Raw genomic sequence first — 12,478 nt, 5'->3', positions numbered from 1 at the left:
TCACAGTACAGTTTCTTTAAAATTTGCCTTCAACCAATAATCTAGTATACATGGGAACACAGAAACAGGAGTAGGTCATTCAACCAGTCAAGTCTTCTCTGCCATTTAATACAATCATAGCTGATCAAACTCTTCAATGCCTTTTATCTACAGTATTCCCATAAGCTTTTTGCCATTGATAATCAAAATGTATCACTTCTACTTTAAGTATACTCAAAGAATGAGCTTCCACATCCCTCTGGGATAAAACATTCCAAAGACTGTCCACCTTGAGGAAAAAGATTAGTCTTCCTCTTCATTCTTATTTTTAACTCTGTCACCTATTTCTACCAAGGAAAACACCTTACTTGAGTCTATACTGTCTATCCCTTAAAGTATTTTGTAAGAAATCAATGAGATTACATCTCATTCTTCAAAACTCTAAAGAGTACAGCATCAGTTTGCCCAATCTTTCTTCATAGAATAATCCTGCCATTCCAGGAACAAGTCTGGTGAACGTTTGTTGTATTCCCTCAGTAGCAGTAATACCCGTCCTGAGATAAGGAGACCAAAACTGTACACCGTACTCCTAAGAACATTCTACACAAACTCCTACACAATTGAAGAAAGACCTATTTACTCATTTAGTCAAATCCTCTTGCAACAAAGGCTAATATTCCATTAAACCTTCCTTATAGCTTTCTGCACTTGAATGTTAGCCTTAAGTAACTTACTGACAATGACACATAAATACCTTTGCACATCTATACTTTCCAACCTCTCATTATTTAAGAAAAACTTTACATATCTGTTCTTCCTACCAAAATGAATAACCTTCTAATTTTCTACATTATCTTCCTTCATATAGCTTTAAATCATCTGCAAATTTGGAAGTATTACATTTGATCCCCATGTCCAAATCATATTGTGAAAAAATGGGGTCCCAGTTACTGACATTGTGTGCCAATGCAAGAATGACCTGTTTATTCTTCTCTTTCCTATCTAAAGATAATTCTTAATTCATGTGAGTACATTACCTATTGTACCATGTTCTTAAATTTTGCAAATCAACCTTCCTTGGAGCCTTTTCTAAAAAGCTTTGTTAAAATCCAAATGTAATACATTCTTCAATTCCCTTTATCAATTTCATTTGAAACAACCTCAAAAATCAACAGATTTGTCAAATACAATTTCCTATTCCCCAAGTCCATGTTTTCTATGCCCAATCAGATTATATTTAACCATGTGTCCATTTATCACATCCATTATGCGATATTGGAGCATCTTCCCCACTACCAACATAAGCCTGAGGGGTCTGTAAGTTAACTGGTTTATCCCCTTGCTTCTTTCTTAAATAATGGGGTGACATTTGAAAACTTCTAATCTGCAGGAATCATTCCAGAACCTATAGAATTTTGGATGATGATTACCAAAATATCAATATCTTTATCCCACCTCCAGAGTATCAGGTGCCACAGATTTACTCATTTTTAGCCCCATTAATTTCTCCAGTGCACCCTTCTTACTAATAACTAATTGCTTTTCTTTCGTCATTCTCTCTAGTCACTTGGATCAATAATTCTGGGTGATTTATTTCATCTTTCTCAGCGAAAATAGACACAAAGTAATCATTCAATCTGTCATTTCTCTACTATCTATTATAAATTCTCCTGAATCTGCTTTTAATTTGCTCTTGCCAAGCATTTCCTTTTTACAAACAGAAACAGAAATCATTGGATTACTTCAGCAGGTTTGACAGCATCTGTGGAGAGAAAGCTGAGCCAACATTTTAGCTCTGCTTTCTCTCCACACATGCTGCCAAACCTACGGAGTTTTTTCCAGCAATTTCTGTTTTTGTTTCTGATTTCCAAAATCCACAGTTCTCTCAGTTTTTTGTTCAGTGTTTCCTTTTTACTTCCCTTTAGCAAGTTTTTACAGTCCATTCTTATGTTATTTTCTAGATTGTATTCATATTCTATTCTTCCTTTCCTTACCAATTTCTTGTCTTCTTTTGCTGTATTCTAAAATCTTCCCAATTCACAGATTTATTACCAATTCTGGCGACTTTAAAAACCGTTTCTTTTAATCTGAGACAATCCTTAATTTCCTTTCTCAGCCACAGTTCACTGACCTCTTTTGAGTTTTTGCACCTTTAGTGAATACCTATTTGAAATTCTTAAATGACTTACTTTGATCATCTTCAAAAGAAGAAGCAAATGTGGAAGTATTAAGGCCAATGTGCCTTTTCTGCCCTGGACCGTTGAATCCACTATAATGTGGATCTTGCCCACAATGACATTTCATCATCAGAGACAAGAACTTGGAAATTACTGTTCTTCATCTCCCACAAAAAGTAACATTAGCTGAACTGTGGAGAATTTAATCCTGTGTCCTGTATTGCTCATGCCAACCACTTATCTTCCTTAACACGAGCCTCTCAAATAAATAAACCAAAACACTGCAATAACACATTTGATCATTGCTACATGTACATCCATGAGTTTTAATCCCATTGCAGATTTGTTATTCAACAAGCAATTAATTTTTTTAAATATGCCATTTAAAGCATTTTAACTGAAGATTATTCCATTTAACTGCTGCTCTTTGTATGGGGATGCACTTTCCCTTTGCATTTATAAAATATTGGATTGTGAGTTTCAAGACAGCTCAAAGGGATTCATGCACAAAATTTCTTTTAAAAGTATAATCATTGCTAAAATATAGGCAAATGCAATAGCCATTTTTGCAGGCTAAACTCCCACAAACAGCAATGTGCTCAACTGTTTTTGGTCATGCTGGTATATAAAGAAAGTCATCTTGAAGTCAGGACATCCCAAAGTGTTTTTACACAGCCAATGATCCACTTTTAAAGTGCAGTCATTTTTGTTGGAAACAGAGCAAGCTCCTATAAATAGCAATATGACAATAACCAGATAAACTGGATGTAGGTTTGCTCGCTGAGCTGGAAGGTTCATGTTCAGACATTTCATCACCATACTAGGTAACATCTTCAGTGAGCCTCTGGACGAAGCATTGCTGATGATTCCTGCTTTCTATTTATAGGTTTGGGTTTCTTCTCAAAAACTCGCTAACCAGATAAACTGTTTTAATGACATTGGTTAAGCAATAAATATCTGCCAGATCATATGAGATCACACCATCTCTTTATATTGTACCATGGGAGCTTATACAACTATTGAGTTAACAAGTTTAACATCTCTTCTGAAAGGGGGCACATGCGCTAATGCAGCAGTCTCTAAGCACTGTATGGTCATGATAGTCAGCCTAGACTTTGTACTCCAACCTGCTCAGGAGGATTGAGAAGGTACAGGGGGATGGAGGAGGAGAAATAATGAAGAAGAGCTGGAGGAGGGTACAACTAAGTATAGCTCAGTCTCAGCGATCACAAAATCATCTTCTCCCGCACTGTTCCACTTTCCCTACTTCCCTGGCTTCTGACCTGGATATAAGTGCTCCTGATGTTACTTGCCTAGCCATTCACTTATTGAATGAATTAGGAGCAGCTATCTGTATGTGGCATTGTACAAAGCAATTAATTGAATATCATAGTAATTAACTTTCTTTTCAGGGTTTATCATGGCTGCACATTGGTACAGATCAACCATTTGCATCAGTGTCTATCGGTGGCTATTACCAGGTTTGGGCCATTGCCAGGGATGGAGCAGCTTTTTACCGTGGTTCTGTCTCTCCACAAAATCCTACAGGTAAATTCATACCTCAGAGGCTGAAATCCTACAAAGTGGTCATTCTTTTTTGAGTAATTTTAGATTTATTGCATCTGGATTCCTGATACAGTCAGATTTATTTTAAAGAACTTGACAGTCTTTTTTTTAAACTTATTCATAACTAAGTTTGTGTTTGAGATAACAAAGTAATTGAAACCTACTATAATCCTGATTTTTTGGAATTCTGTTGATAAGTAGTGTAATACCCTTTTTCTTGATTTCAACAATAGTTTAGTGAGTATCACTTTGAGTCAGAACATTGTGGATTTAAGGCCCACTTTGATGACTTGAACACAGCTACCGGTGGGTGTGCTGTGTTGGCAGAGGTTCTATCTTTCAGATGAGATGCTATTCTGAAACTCCATCTGCCCTCATGATCCCACATCCACTGTTTTGAAGGAGAACAAAGGAGTTCATCATGGTGTGCAGGAGGGCCAATATTTATCTTCCAAAGACCTACCAAAAGAGATTATCTGTTCATTGTCAAATTGTGGAAGTTTGCATAAATTGATTGCCACACTTCCTGCATTGCATAGTGGCTGAACACAGAATATTTAATTGACTATACAGTGCTTTTGGAAAATCTGAGACTGTGAAAAATAATATATTAGTGCAAGTCTTTCTGTCTAGGGGATTGTTGGTACCACATTCCACCCCCTTCCAAACAGAAGCTGATACAAGTGTCTGTGGGCCAGACATCTGTTTATACAGTGGATGAAAATGGTAAGTTGCCTTGCTTTGTACGAACTTTCACTCTAATGAAAGGGCAATAGCAATAAAGCTATTATTTTGTGTTTGTTTAGTAACATGATTAGTATGTAGACATTTGGAATGTGAATCTGCTGATCTTGGATGTACAAGGCAGAGGTCAAGTTCAAATCCCATCATGTGAAATAGCAATGTTTTTCTAAACAGTCTGATATATTGCTATAAAAAAGAGAGTTCGAGAAATACTCTGCAGAGCTGCCAGTGTTAGTGGAAAGAGGAATAGGATTAATATTTTGGGTCAATTACATTATATCAGAATTGAGAAAAGTTGGAAATCAACATTATGCCAGTAGAGGAATGACCAATTGGAGATAAGGAGGCATGAGTTCTTAAATGATGAAGTGAATTAAAGATAATGTAAATCCAACGGGTGTGATACTGGCACAAGTAAAGAACAAAAAATGATTCCAGAAAAGGCATAAATGGTAATAACAGAATCATTAGCAATACCTGCTATCCAAAAAAAATGGAGCAGTGATTATGACCTTAAATTAGCAAACTCAATAATGAGTTTATAAAATACCTGATCAAAACATTAAGTGCTATCCCTCAATATTGCATTGAGCTGATACATTAATAAACTAGCATCTTTGAAAACTATTGGTAAAACCCAGTCAAATGTCCTAGTCACTTATGTCGTTCAGGAAATGAGTCTGCCATCTTGTCCCAGGTCTGACCCATAAGTGATTTCAGTCCTGTGCATTGGTTAGAGAACTTCCATTCAGCAACATCTTGCATTTATTTAGCACCTTTAACATAGTTAAATGATTCAAGGTACATCTAAGAAATAGTGTCAGACAAAGTATGAAACCATGACAGACAAGAAAATATTAGGATAGGTGACCAAGCATTTGAGAAGAAATGGGTTGTTTCATATCTTCGAGAGTGTGGTGTTGGAAAAACGCAGCCGGTCAGGCAGCATCTGAGGAGCAGGAGAATCAACGTTTCAGGCATAAGCCCCTTCATCAGGAATTATTTAAAAGCCTTATCCAATTATTTTCACTCCCCTATCTTTCTCCATGGACATGCAAATTATTCCCTTCAAATATTTATCCATTTCCCTTTTGAATGTTACTGAATCTGTTTCCACTACCTTTCTCGGCAGTAACATAAATAATTTTCTTTAAGTTAAAGAAAATTAAAAAGGGCTCAGTAGAAAATATTTTTAATTTTGGTTTATTTACAAGACGAAGATTTTACTGAACATGATTATTCTACATGATTAAGAGTTGAGTATTGCTAAATTATTGCTGCTCTTTCTTTAGGTAATTTGTGGTTTCGCCAAGGTATTTCTCCAAGTTATCCTCAAGGATCGTGCTGGCAGCATGTTTCTACTAATGTTCGCAAAGTGTCTGTAGGTCCTCTTGATCAGGTTAGTGCTTGGTTATGTGTCAACCTCAGTTGACATTGTTTATATTCCATACCAGAAGCAGAATTCATTTAACCTCCAGAAAATGCTGGAAAACATTCCATAGGTCAGACAGGAGAGAAAAACAAAGTTAACTTTTCAAGTTGATGTCCTTTCATTGGATCTGAGTGAAATGTTCTGATGAAAGATCTTGAAATTGAACTGTTTACATCGAATTATATTGTTGTTTATAGCACAGAAATTGGCCTATCATTCCAATTGGTCTATGACTGTGTTTATGGTTTACCAAAGCCTCCTGCCACCCCACTATGACTTGTCCAAGAGGCAGTCCTTGGGGCACACCATGAAGGGTTCTATCCAGCCAACCACCAGGATTCAAAATTCAGGAAACAGAGCTTAAAGATTCTCCAAGGAGATGCGCCTCCAATCAGATGCTGTTTATCGCTTGCATTTGCTGATGGTAGGTTAATTTACAAGCAGTAAATGGGGAAGACATACAACCTCTAATTGGAAGAGCGAGTGCTGTGAAGAAAGGAGTCACTAAGGTTAGGCTGAGGCCTACACAACATGAATGACATCAGCATTAGCAGAGGTCTGCTTGAGGGGGAGGACAGAGTCCAAAGGTGGGACATCTGTCAGACGAGTGTGCATAAAATGACTCTCCTAGATGTGCGCAGGAAGTGAGGTTCCGAGTCAGCAAGCGAGTCAAAGAAGAAGATGATTCAGTCCTTCCCATGCAAGTACCTGGACACCTGAAGGATCTCACTGAAGGTGTTGGAATGGGCCTGCAAACCTATGAGCTTTGCAACTGAAAAAGAGAGGGAGAGAATGAGTGAGGTGGGGAAGAATCATATGCAACTGAAGGAGGGAGAGGGAATGATTGAGAGAAGCTGAAGGAGGAACAATTGTGGGAAGCGAAGAGAGGGGGTTCAGTCAAGAGCGAGAAAGAGAGAGGTGCAGGTGAAGGCAAAAGGGAAGTGTGGAGCCAGGGAAGGAGGGAAAGTGGAACAGTGCAGGAGAAGATGATTTTGTGATCCCTGAGACTTAGCTATACTTAGTCCTACCCTCCTCCTTCATTATTTCTCCTTCTCCATCCCCCGTACCTTCTTATTCCTCCTCCTCTTCTTGCTCGTTTGTCAAAAGCACCTGCATAAAGCAGGCTGGAGGGTTGCTTCCCACACCCATATTTGCATGAATTCTGAGGCCAATTCAAAGTATGCACCATAAGGCATGAGAGCAAGATCAGTATTCATTAAGCTTTAGCTAGTCACCTATTCTTTCCTCTTCTCCTTCCCTGGTGAATAAGACTTTGGACATAATCTGCCTCTCATTTAGCTCTGCTTCTTAAACATGAAGGCAAAACAATTAGTTGGCTCTGCATAATAGCACGTTTTAAAGGCCAATTTAACTAATTACTCATTTTAAATTGTCAAATTATTGATTGGAATTTTATTCTGAAATTCGTATTTACTTTTGTACCTTTAGTCACTGGCCCCCAGAGTGAGAGAAAAATTAAAATATGTCTACCCTCACCATGCAAAAAAGGTTTGACAAGCCTGATCTAACCTCCTCAGCATACCTTTCTCCGTTGTTTTCATTTAGCTTCTCCTCAAATTCACTTTTGCTATTCACTTCCCCCACTCCATGTTTGTAGTAAGTTCCACATTCACACCATTCTGTGGCTATAAAGGTGTCTCCTAAATTGTGTGCAGTTTTGGTCGCCATACTATAGGAAGGACGTGGAGGCACTGGAACGGGTGCAGAGGAGGTTTACCAGGATGTTGCCTGGTATGGAAGGAAGATCGTATGAGGAAAGACTGAGACACTTGGGGCTGTTTTCATTAGAGAAAAGACGGTTTAGGGGTGACTTGATTGAGGTGTACAAGATGATTAGGGGGTTAGATAGGGTTGACAGTGTGAACCTTTTCCCGCGTATGGAGTCGGGTATTACAAGGGGGCATAGCTTTAAATTAAGGGGGGGTAGATATAGGACTGAAGTTAGGGGTAGGTTCTTCACTCAGCGAGTCGTAAGTTCATGGAATGCCCTGCCAGTAGCAGTGGTGGACTCTCCCTCTTTATGGGCATTTAAGCGGGCATTGGATAGGTATATGGAGGATAGTGGGTTAGTATAGGTTAGGTGGGCTTGGATCGGTGCAACATCGAGGGCCAAAGGGCCTGTACTGCGCTGTATTCTTCTATGTTCTATGTTCTAAATTCCCTGTTGGATTATCAGTTTTCTGTTTATAGCCTCAAATTTTGATCTCCTCCATAGGTGAAAATAATTTATCTATATTTCTTCTAGCAAAATGATAAAACTTCAAATAGGTCACCCCTCAGTCATTTCTTTCTGGTGAAAAGAGCTATAAAATGTTCAGTCATTCCTGGTTGTTGTAAGCTCACCACTCTGGCATCGGACTTCAACAGTTTTTTTGTACTTTCTCCAGTGCTTCTTTCTTCTTTTTGTAATGTGGAGACCACATTGAAGTTAGCTGTGTTTCTTTGTACACAGTTGCTGTTGACGTGTTGTGTTTTTCCAGTATTTTCTGTTTAAATCAGATTTGGTATCTAGCATATTTTACTTCTTTCTTTGCTTCCCATTGTTGCAAACATTTTGACTGCAAGGTGGAGAATTTCAGTCACATTTTTGACAATGTTCCAAAGTTCCTGACACTGCTATGATTGTTTCTAACAACTCTAAATTGTTAGCTTTACATCAGCCAGAATATAAACCGTTTTTCACCTCCAGTGCAACAATGCTAAAGTATGTTCAGAGGCATGCAACTCTTTTTGTGCTTTCAGAGGATAATGAGTAAGGTCCTTTTGCTGACAGCTCTGAACCTCTGCATCAGTAGACATAAATAGAATTGTGAAGAAAAAAAATCTCTAAGACTTTTCTGTGTCACAATTATCTGTTTTCTAGGGATACTGAGTTTAGCCCAGGTGTACAAGATGGATAAGGCATTATATTTTGACTTCTATACCTTGCTAAAACCACTTTCTCAGCACGACAGAACTCATTGCTAACCAGGGGATCTTATGAGTAAACATTCTACAAGTTCAGTTCTCTCTGCATTGTTTCTGTGATCTCCTCCTGCTATGCACCTCTCCAACATATCTCAGAACCTTCAATTCTGATCTGTTGCACATTGGGTTTCTTTCCTATTAATAATTGGACATCAGTTATCTCACTTGACTGGAATCATGGTTTCTGATACAGAGTGATGCCAACAGCCCAGGTTCAGTTGCCATACCAGCTGAGGTCGCTATGAAGGTCTCACCTTGGTTGAGGTGTGGTTGACCCTCAGATTAAAGCACCAGCAGTCATCTCTGTAATGAGAATTAACCCCTATGGTCAACTGGGACAATGGTGACCTTACCTGTCTTAATATATCTCTGTGATTTTCTGACAAACTTTGTTTGATGTGCCAGGGATATTTTGCTGCATTAAAGATGCTATATAAATACAAGTTGTTGTTGCCTGGATTTTAACATGGACTGCAGAATGGATAAACCTGATCCACTGTTTGATTAAGTAATTCCAGTGCCATATTTTCAAGGTCATCATACCCTCTCTCCAGCATTGCTGTCCTGAAATGTTGAATGAATGATTAATCTATTCAATATTTTAAATTTGGACTTTCAAACATTTCCCAAGTTGCTCAGTATACTGTATGATCTTTAAATTATGTCAAATTAAACAGATCCTATTTCTCCAGATATTTAGCACTCCCGAAACAATTTTTAGCAGTAATTCTTGAGAATGTAGGCCTTCTTGGTATTTCTATTTACTCTCAAAAAGGATGGTAAGATGCCTTCTTGAACCAAACAACTTAATGGCAATTGTAGATTATAGACCAGTGTAAATGATAGATGAGAATCAAGCACACTGAGGACCAGAGTCCGATATAGGTCCAGACCTGGGTAAAGACAGCAAGTTTCCTTAAGGACTTAAGGAATTCTTATAACTTATGCAGGTCTATTTTTATACATCTGATTTTCATTTCCTATACTTTAAGGAATGTTCTGGTCATCGGGATCAGTATATGGAGTATTATCACCGGTTACTAAGAATAGATTCTCATAGTAAAACTCCTTGTGTCCAGATCACCAGGTCACCACTTGACCTTTTGAATCTTCTATCAGTTGCCTTATAATGACTCAAGAACTAATCAGAAGAACGTTTCTCAGACATAATCTCCTCATATCCCTGAGAATCTTAAAGAATGGCCACCTGAATTCCCTTCACCACCTGAATTCCTAAGATAGCAAAAGCACAGAAACCTTTTTCTGTGAGTATCATCTGGATTCTTAGGAAGCTGTTGATTGGAAAAGATGTAAAATCAAAGATCATCTTAACCTGCACCAAGTCTCAAAAACACAGTGACTTCACAAGATTAATGTCATCCTCAGGAGAAAACTAAATAGGGATTTTAATTGATGAATTAAAAGTTATATGGAACCTATTTTAATTCATTCAAAACCAATTCATTTAGGCAGAGTTAAAATTGGTTCATATGCTTATGAAACAAATAATACTTCAATTGCAGGTATACAGCATGCACTGATACTGAGTAATGAGAATGATGATGTCACTGTGTGGTTTGTTATTATTCTGTTCCATCAGGTCTTTTTAAATCTGCTAGCGATGTATAGAATAAATATCCAATATTATTTAATATTCATATTCTGCATTTAAAACTTCAATGAATAGAATCTTATTTAACACTTTCTGCCAGAAAGACATGAGCATAAGTATATCGAATTTACTTAACTTTTCCATTAACAGAATATACATTTGACCCCAATTCAGTATCATCTCAATTTTAAAATTCTCTTTCTTGCTCTTTTCAAATCCTTCTATCGTCTCACTCCTGCCATTGTCTCACCTTCCTCCATATTTTTGCAACTGCCTAAAGTATCTCTACACTCTTCCAATTCTGACCTCTTGAACATACTTGATTTTAATTCATCTGTCTAGTTCTCAGCTCTTAAATACCATCCTCAAATTCCTTTTTCTTCTATTAAGATAACTCTTTAACCTGTATCTTTCAACCAAACATTTGATCACTTAGCCTAATATCTTTGTAGTTTGCAACAGATTTTCTTTGTTGATCATTCCTGTGTAACCATGGGATAGATTCCCATCAAGGTGCTGTTTAACTGCAAATTGTTATTGATGTGCTACTGAAGAGTGTTACAACACAACGGTGAACCCCTCTGCTAATTAAACCAACTACCCAGAAAAGCTCACCTCTCCTCGTAATCTGTTAAAATATGAGTGACAGAAACACCCAAATTCCACTATTTAAAGAAAAAATATCAATTTATTGTTTAAATCTAAAAGTAAACATTAAACAACAACTATTTACAACTCTAAGCCTCCTTTCTCCTAACTGCTTGTTATCTGCCTCCAACTCTATAACAATATACTGTTCCAATAATCACCCGTATTAAAATTACATCAACTTAATTTAAAAACCAGACAGCATCTATCTTCTCCAGTGTCGTCCTTCCTCTGGCTGTAGATCTCCCTGGGTCATCTTCAGTCTTCTGCTGCAAAAATATTTCATATGAAAAAAGGTACTTTTAATAAAGAGTGTTTTCCTGGCTGGTATTCTAGCAATGGCAGTTGGTCGCTGTTTCTCTCTGGCTAACTCTCAAAATGTCTGCTTATTTATACCCCAAACATCAGACTGTCTCATTGGTTTGATGTGGCAAAACATAAAATTCAAATTTGATTGAGTTTTAGTATCTTGGGGCATAATGTAAACTGATTAGTTCAATTCAAACTGTTGTGAAAACATAGTAACCAAAACTCAGGTATTTGTTTCACAGCCACATGTTACATATTTTCAATTTTCTTGTATACTCTGAGCCTGCTAGGCAGTCACATGACAGATGCTTGTAAGTTCTCAGTGCAAAATAGCTTCCACTCTCTCTTAAAGGTACAGTACATGCCTTCAACTTCATAACAATGCTGCTGACCGTTAATTCAGATTAATGTAACCAACAGTACATATACTATTGTGTCTGATACAGGTTTGGATAGTTGCTGATAAAGTTCAGGGCAGCCAGAGCTTGAGTTGTGGCACGGTGTGTCATCGAATGGGTGTCCAGCCACGAGAGCCCATCGGTAGCGGTTGGGACTATGGTATTGGAGTAAGTGAACAAGTTGTAAATGTCATAGGAGTAATTTACATATAATCATCATAAATATGATATATATCTGGAACATTTCCTTTTAACATGATGTTTAATTAAATGTACAAGTTTCTAATATTCAGTTCAGAAATACACGAGAAGCTTTGAGGTCCATGATATAATTTCTATTAGTTTTTCAGTGGTTTAAGCAGTTGAGATCTATTATTAAAGTCACTTCCACAAATCTCGTATGAAAATTGTTAAAGCATCTCTTTACCCATTTATCATAATTTTCTAAATTCTTTTTAAATGTTAGATTACTTCTTTTCTAAAATCTCCTCTAGAATTTATCTACCTATCAGCAATCACTTTACTGTAAACCATGCACCTCATTTCTTCATAGTTGCCTCATGCTATTGTTCAAAAAGAGCTTGGCAGAACTTTGAGAACTGAAATTGAGCTCATTAACATTCTG

At 37.4% G+C, this 12,478-nt stretch overlaps 1 protein-coding gene across 1 annotated transcript in view; it reads left to right on the top strand.

Moving 5' to 3' along the window:
* Positions 1-12,478, top strand: part of tecpr1a (tectonin beta-propeller repeat containing 1a) — a 73,297-nt gene that overhangs the window by 54,192 nt on the left and 6,627 nt on the right. Inside the window, exons 21-24 of the mRNA XM_043711360.2 lie at positions 3,569-3,704; positions 4,356-4,448; positions 5,759-5,865; positions 11,902-12,021. Of these exons, the coding sequence (XP_043567295.2) occupies positions 3,569-3,704; positions 4,356-4,448; positions 5,759-5,865; positions 11,902-12,021 (456 nt within the window). The remainder of the gene's footprint in view (positions 1-3,568; positions 3,705-4,355; positions 4,449-5,758; positions 5,866-11,901; positions 12,022-12,478) is intronic.

Source organism: Chiloscyllium plagiosum, unplaced genomic scaffold, assembly GCF_037043375.1.
Source record: "Chiloscyllium plagiosum isolate Xiang-an unplaced genomic scaffold, Cpla_swu_hap1 HiC_scaffold_20, whole genome shotgun sequence".
Lineage (NCBI taxonomy): Eukaryota > Metazoa > Chordata > Chondrichthyes > Orectolobiformes > Hemiscylliidae > Chiloscyllium > Chiloscyllium plagiosum.
The sequence above is the reverse complement of the archived record's forward strand: the minus strand, read 5'-3'. Positions and strand labels throughout refer to the sequence as shown.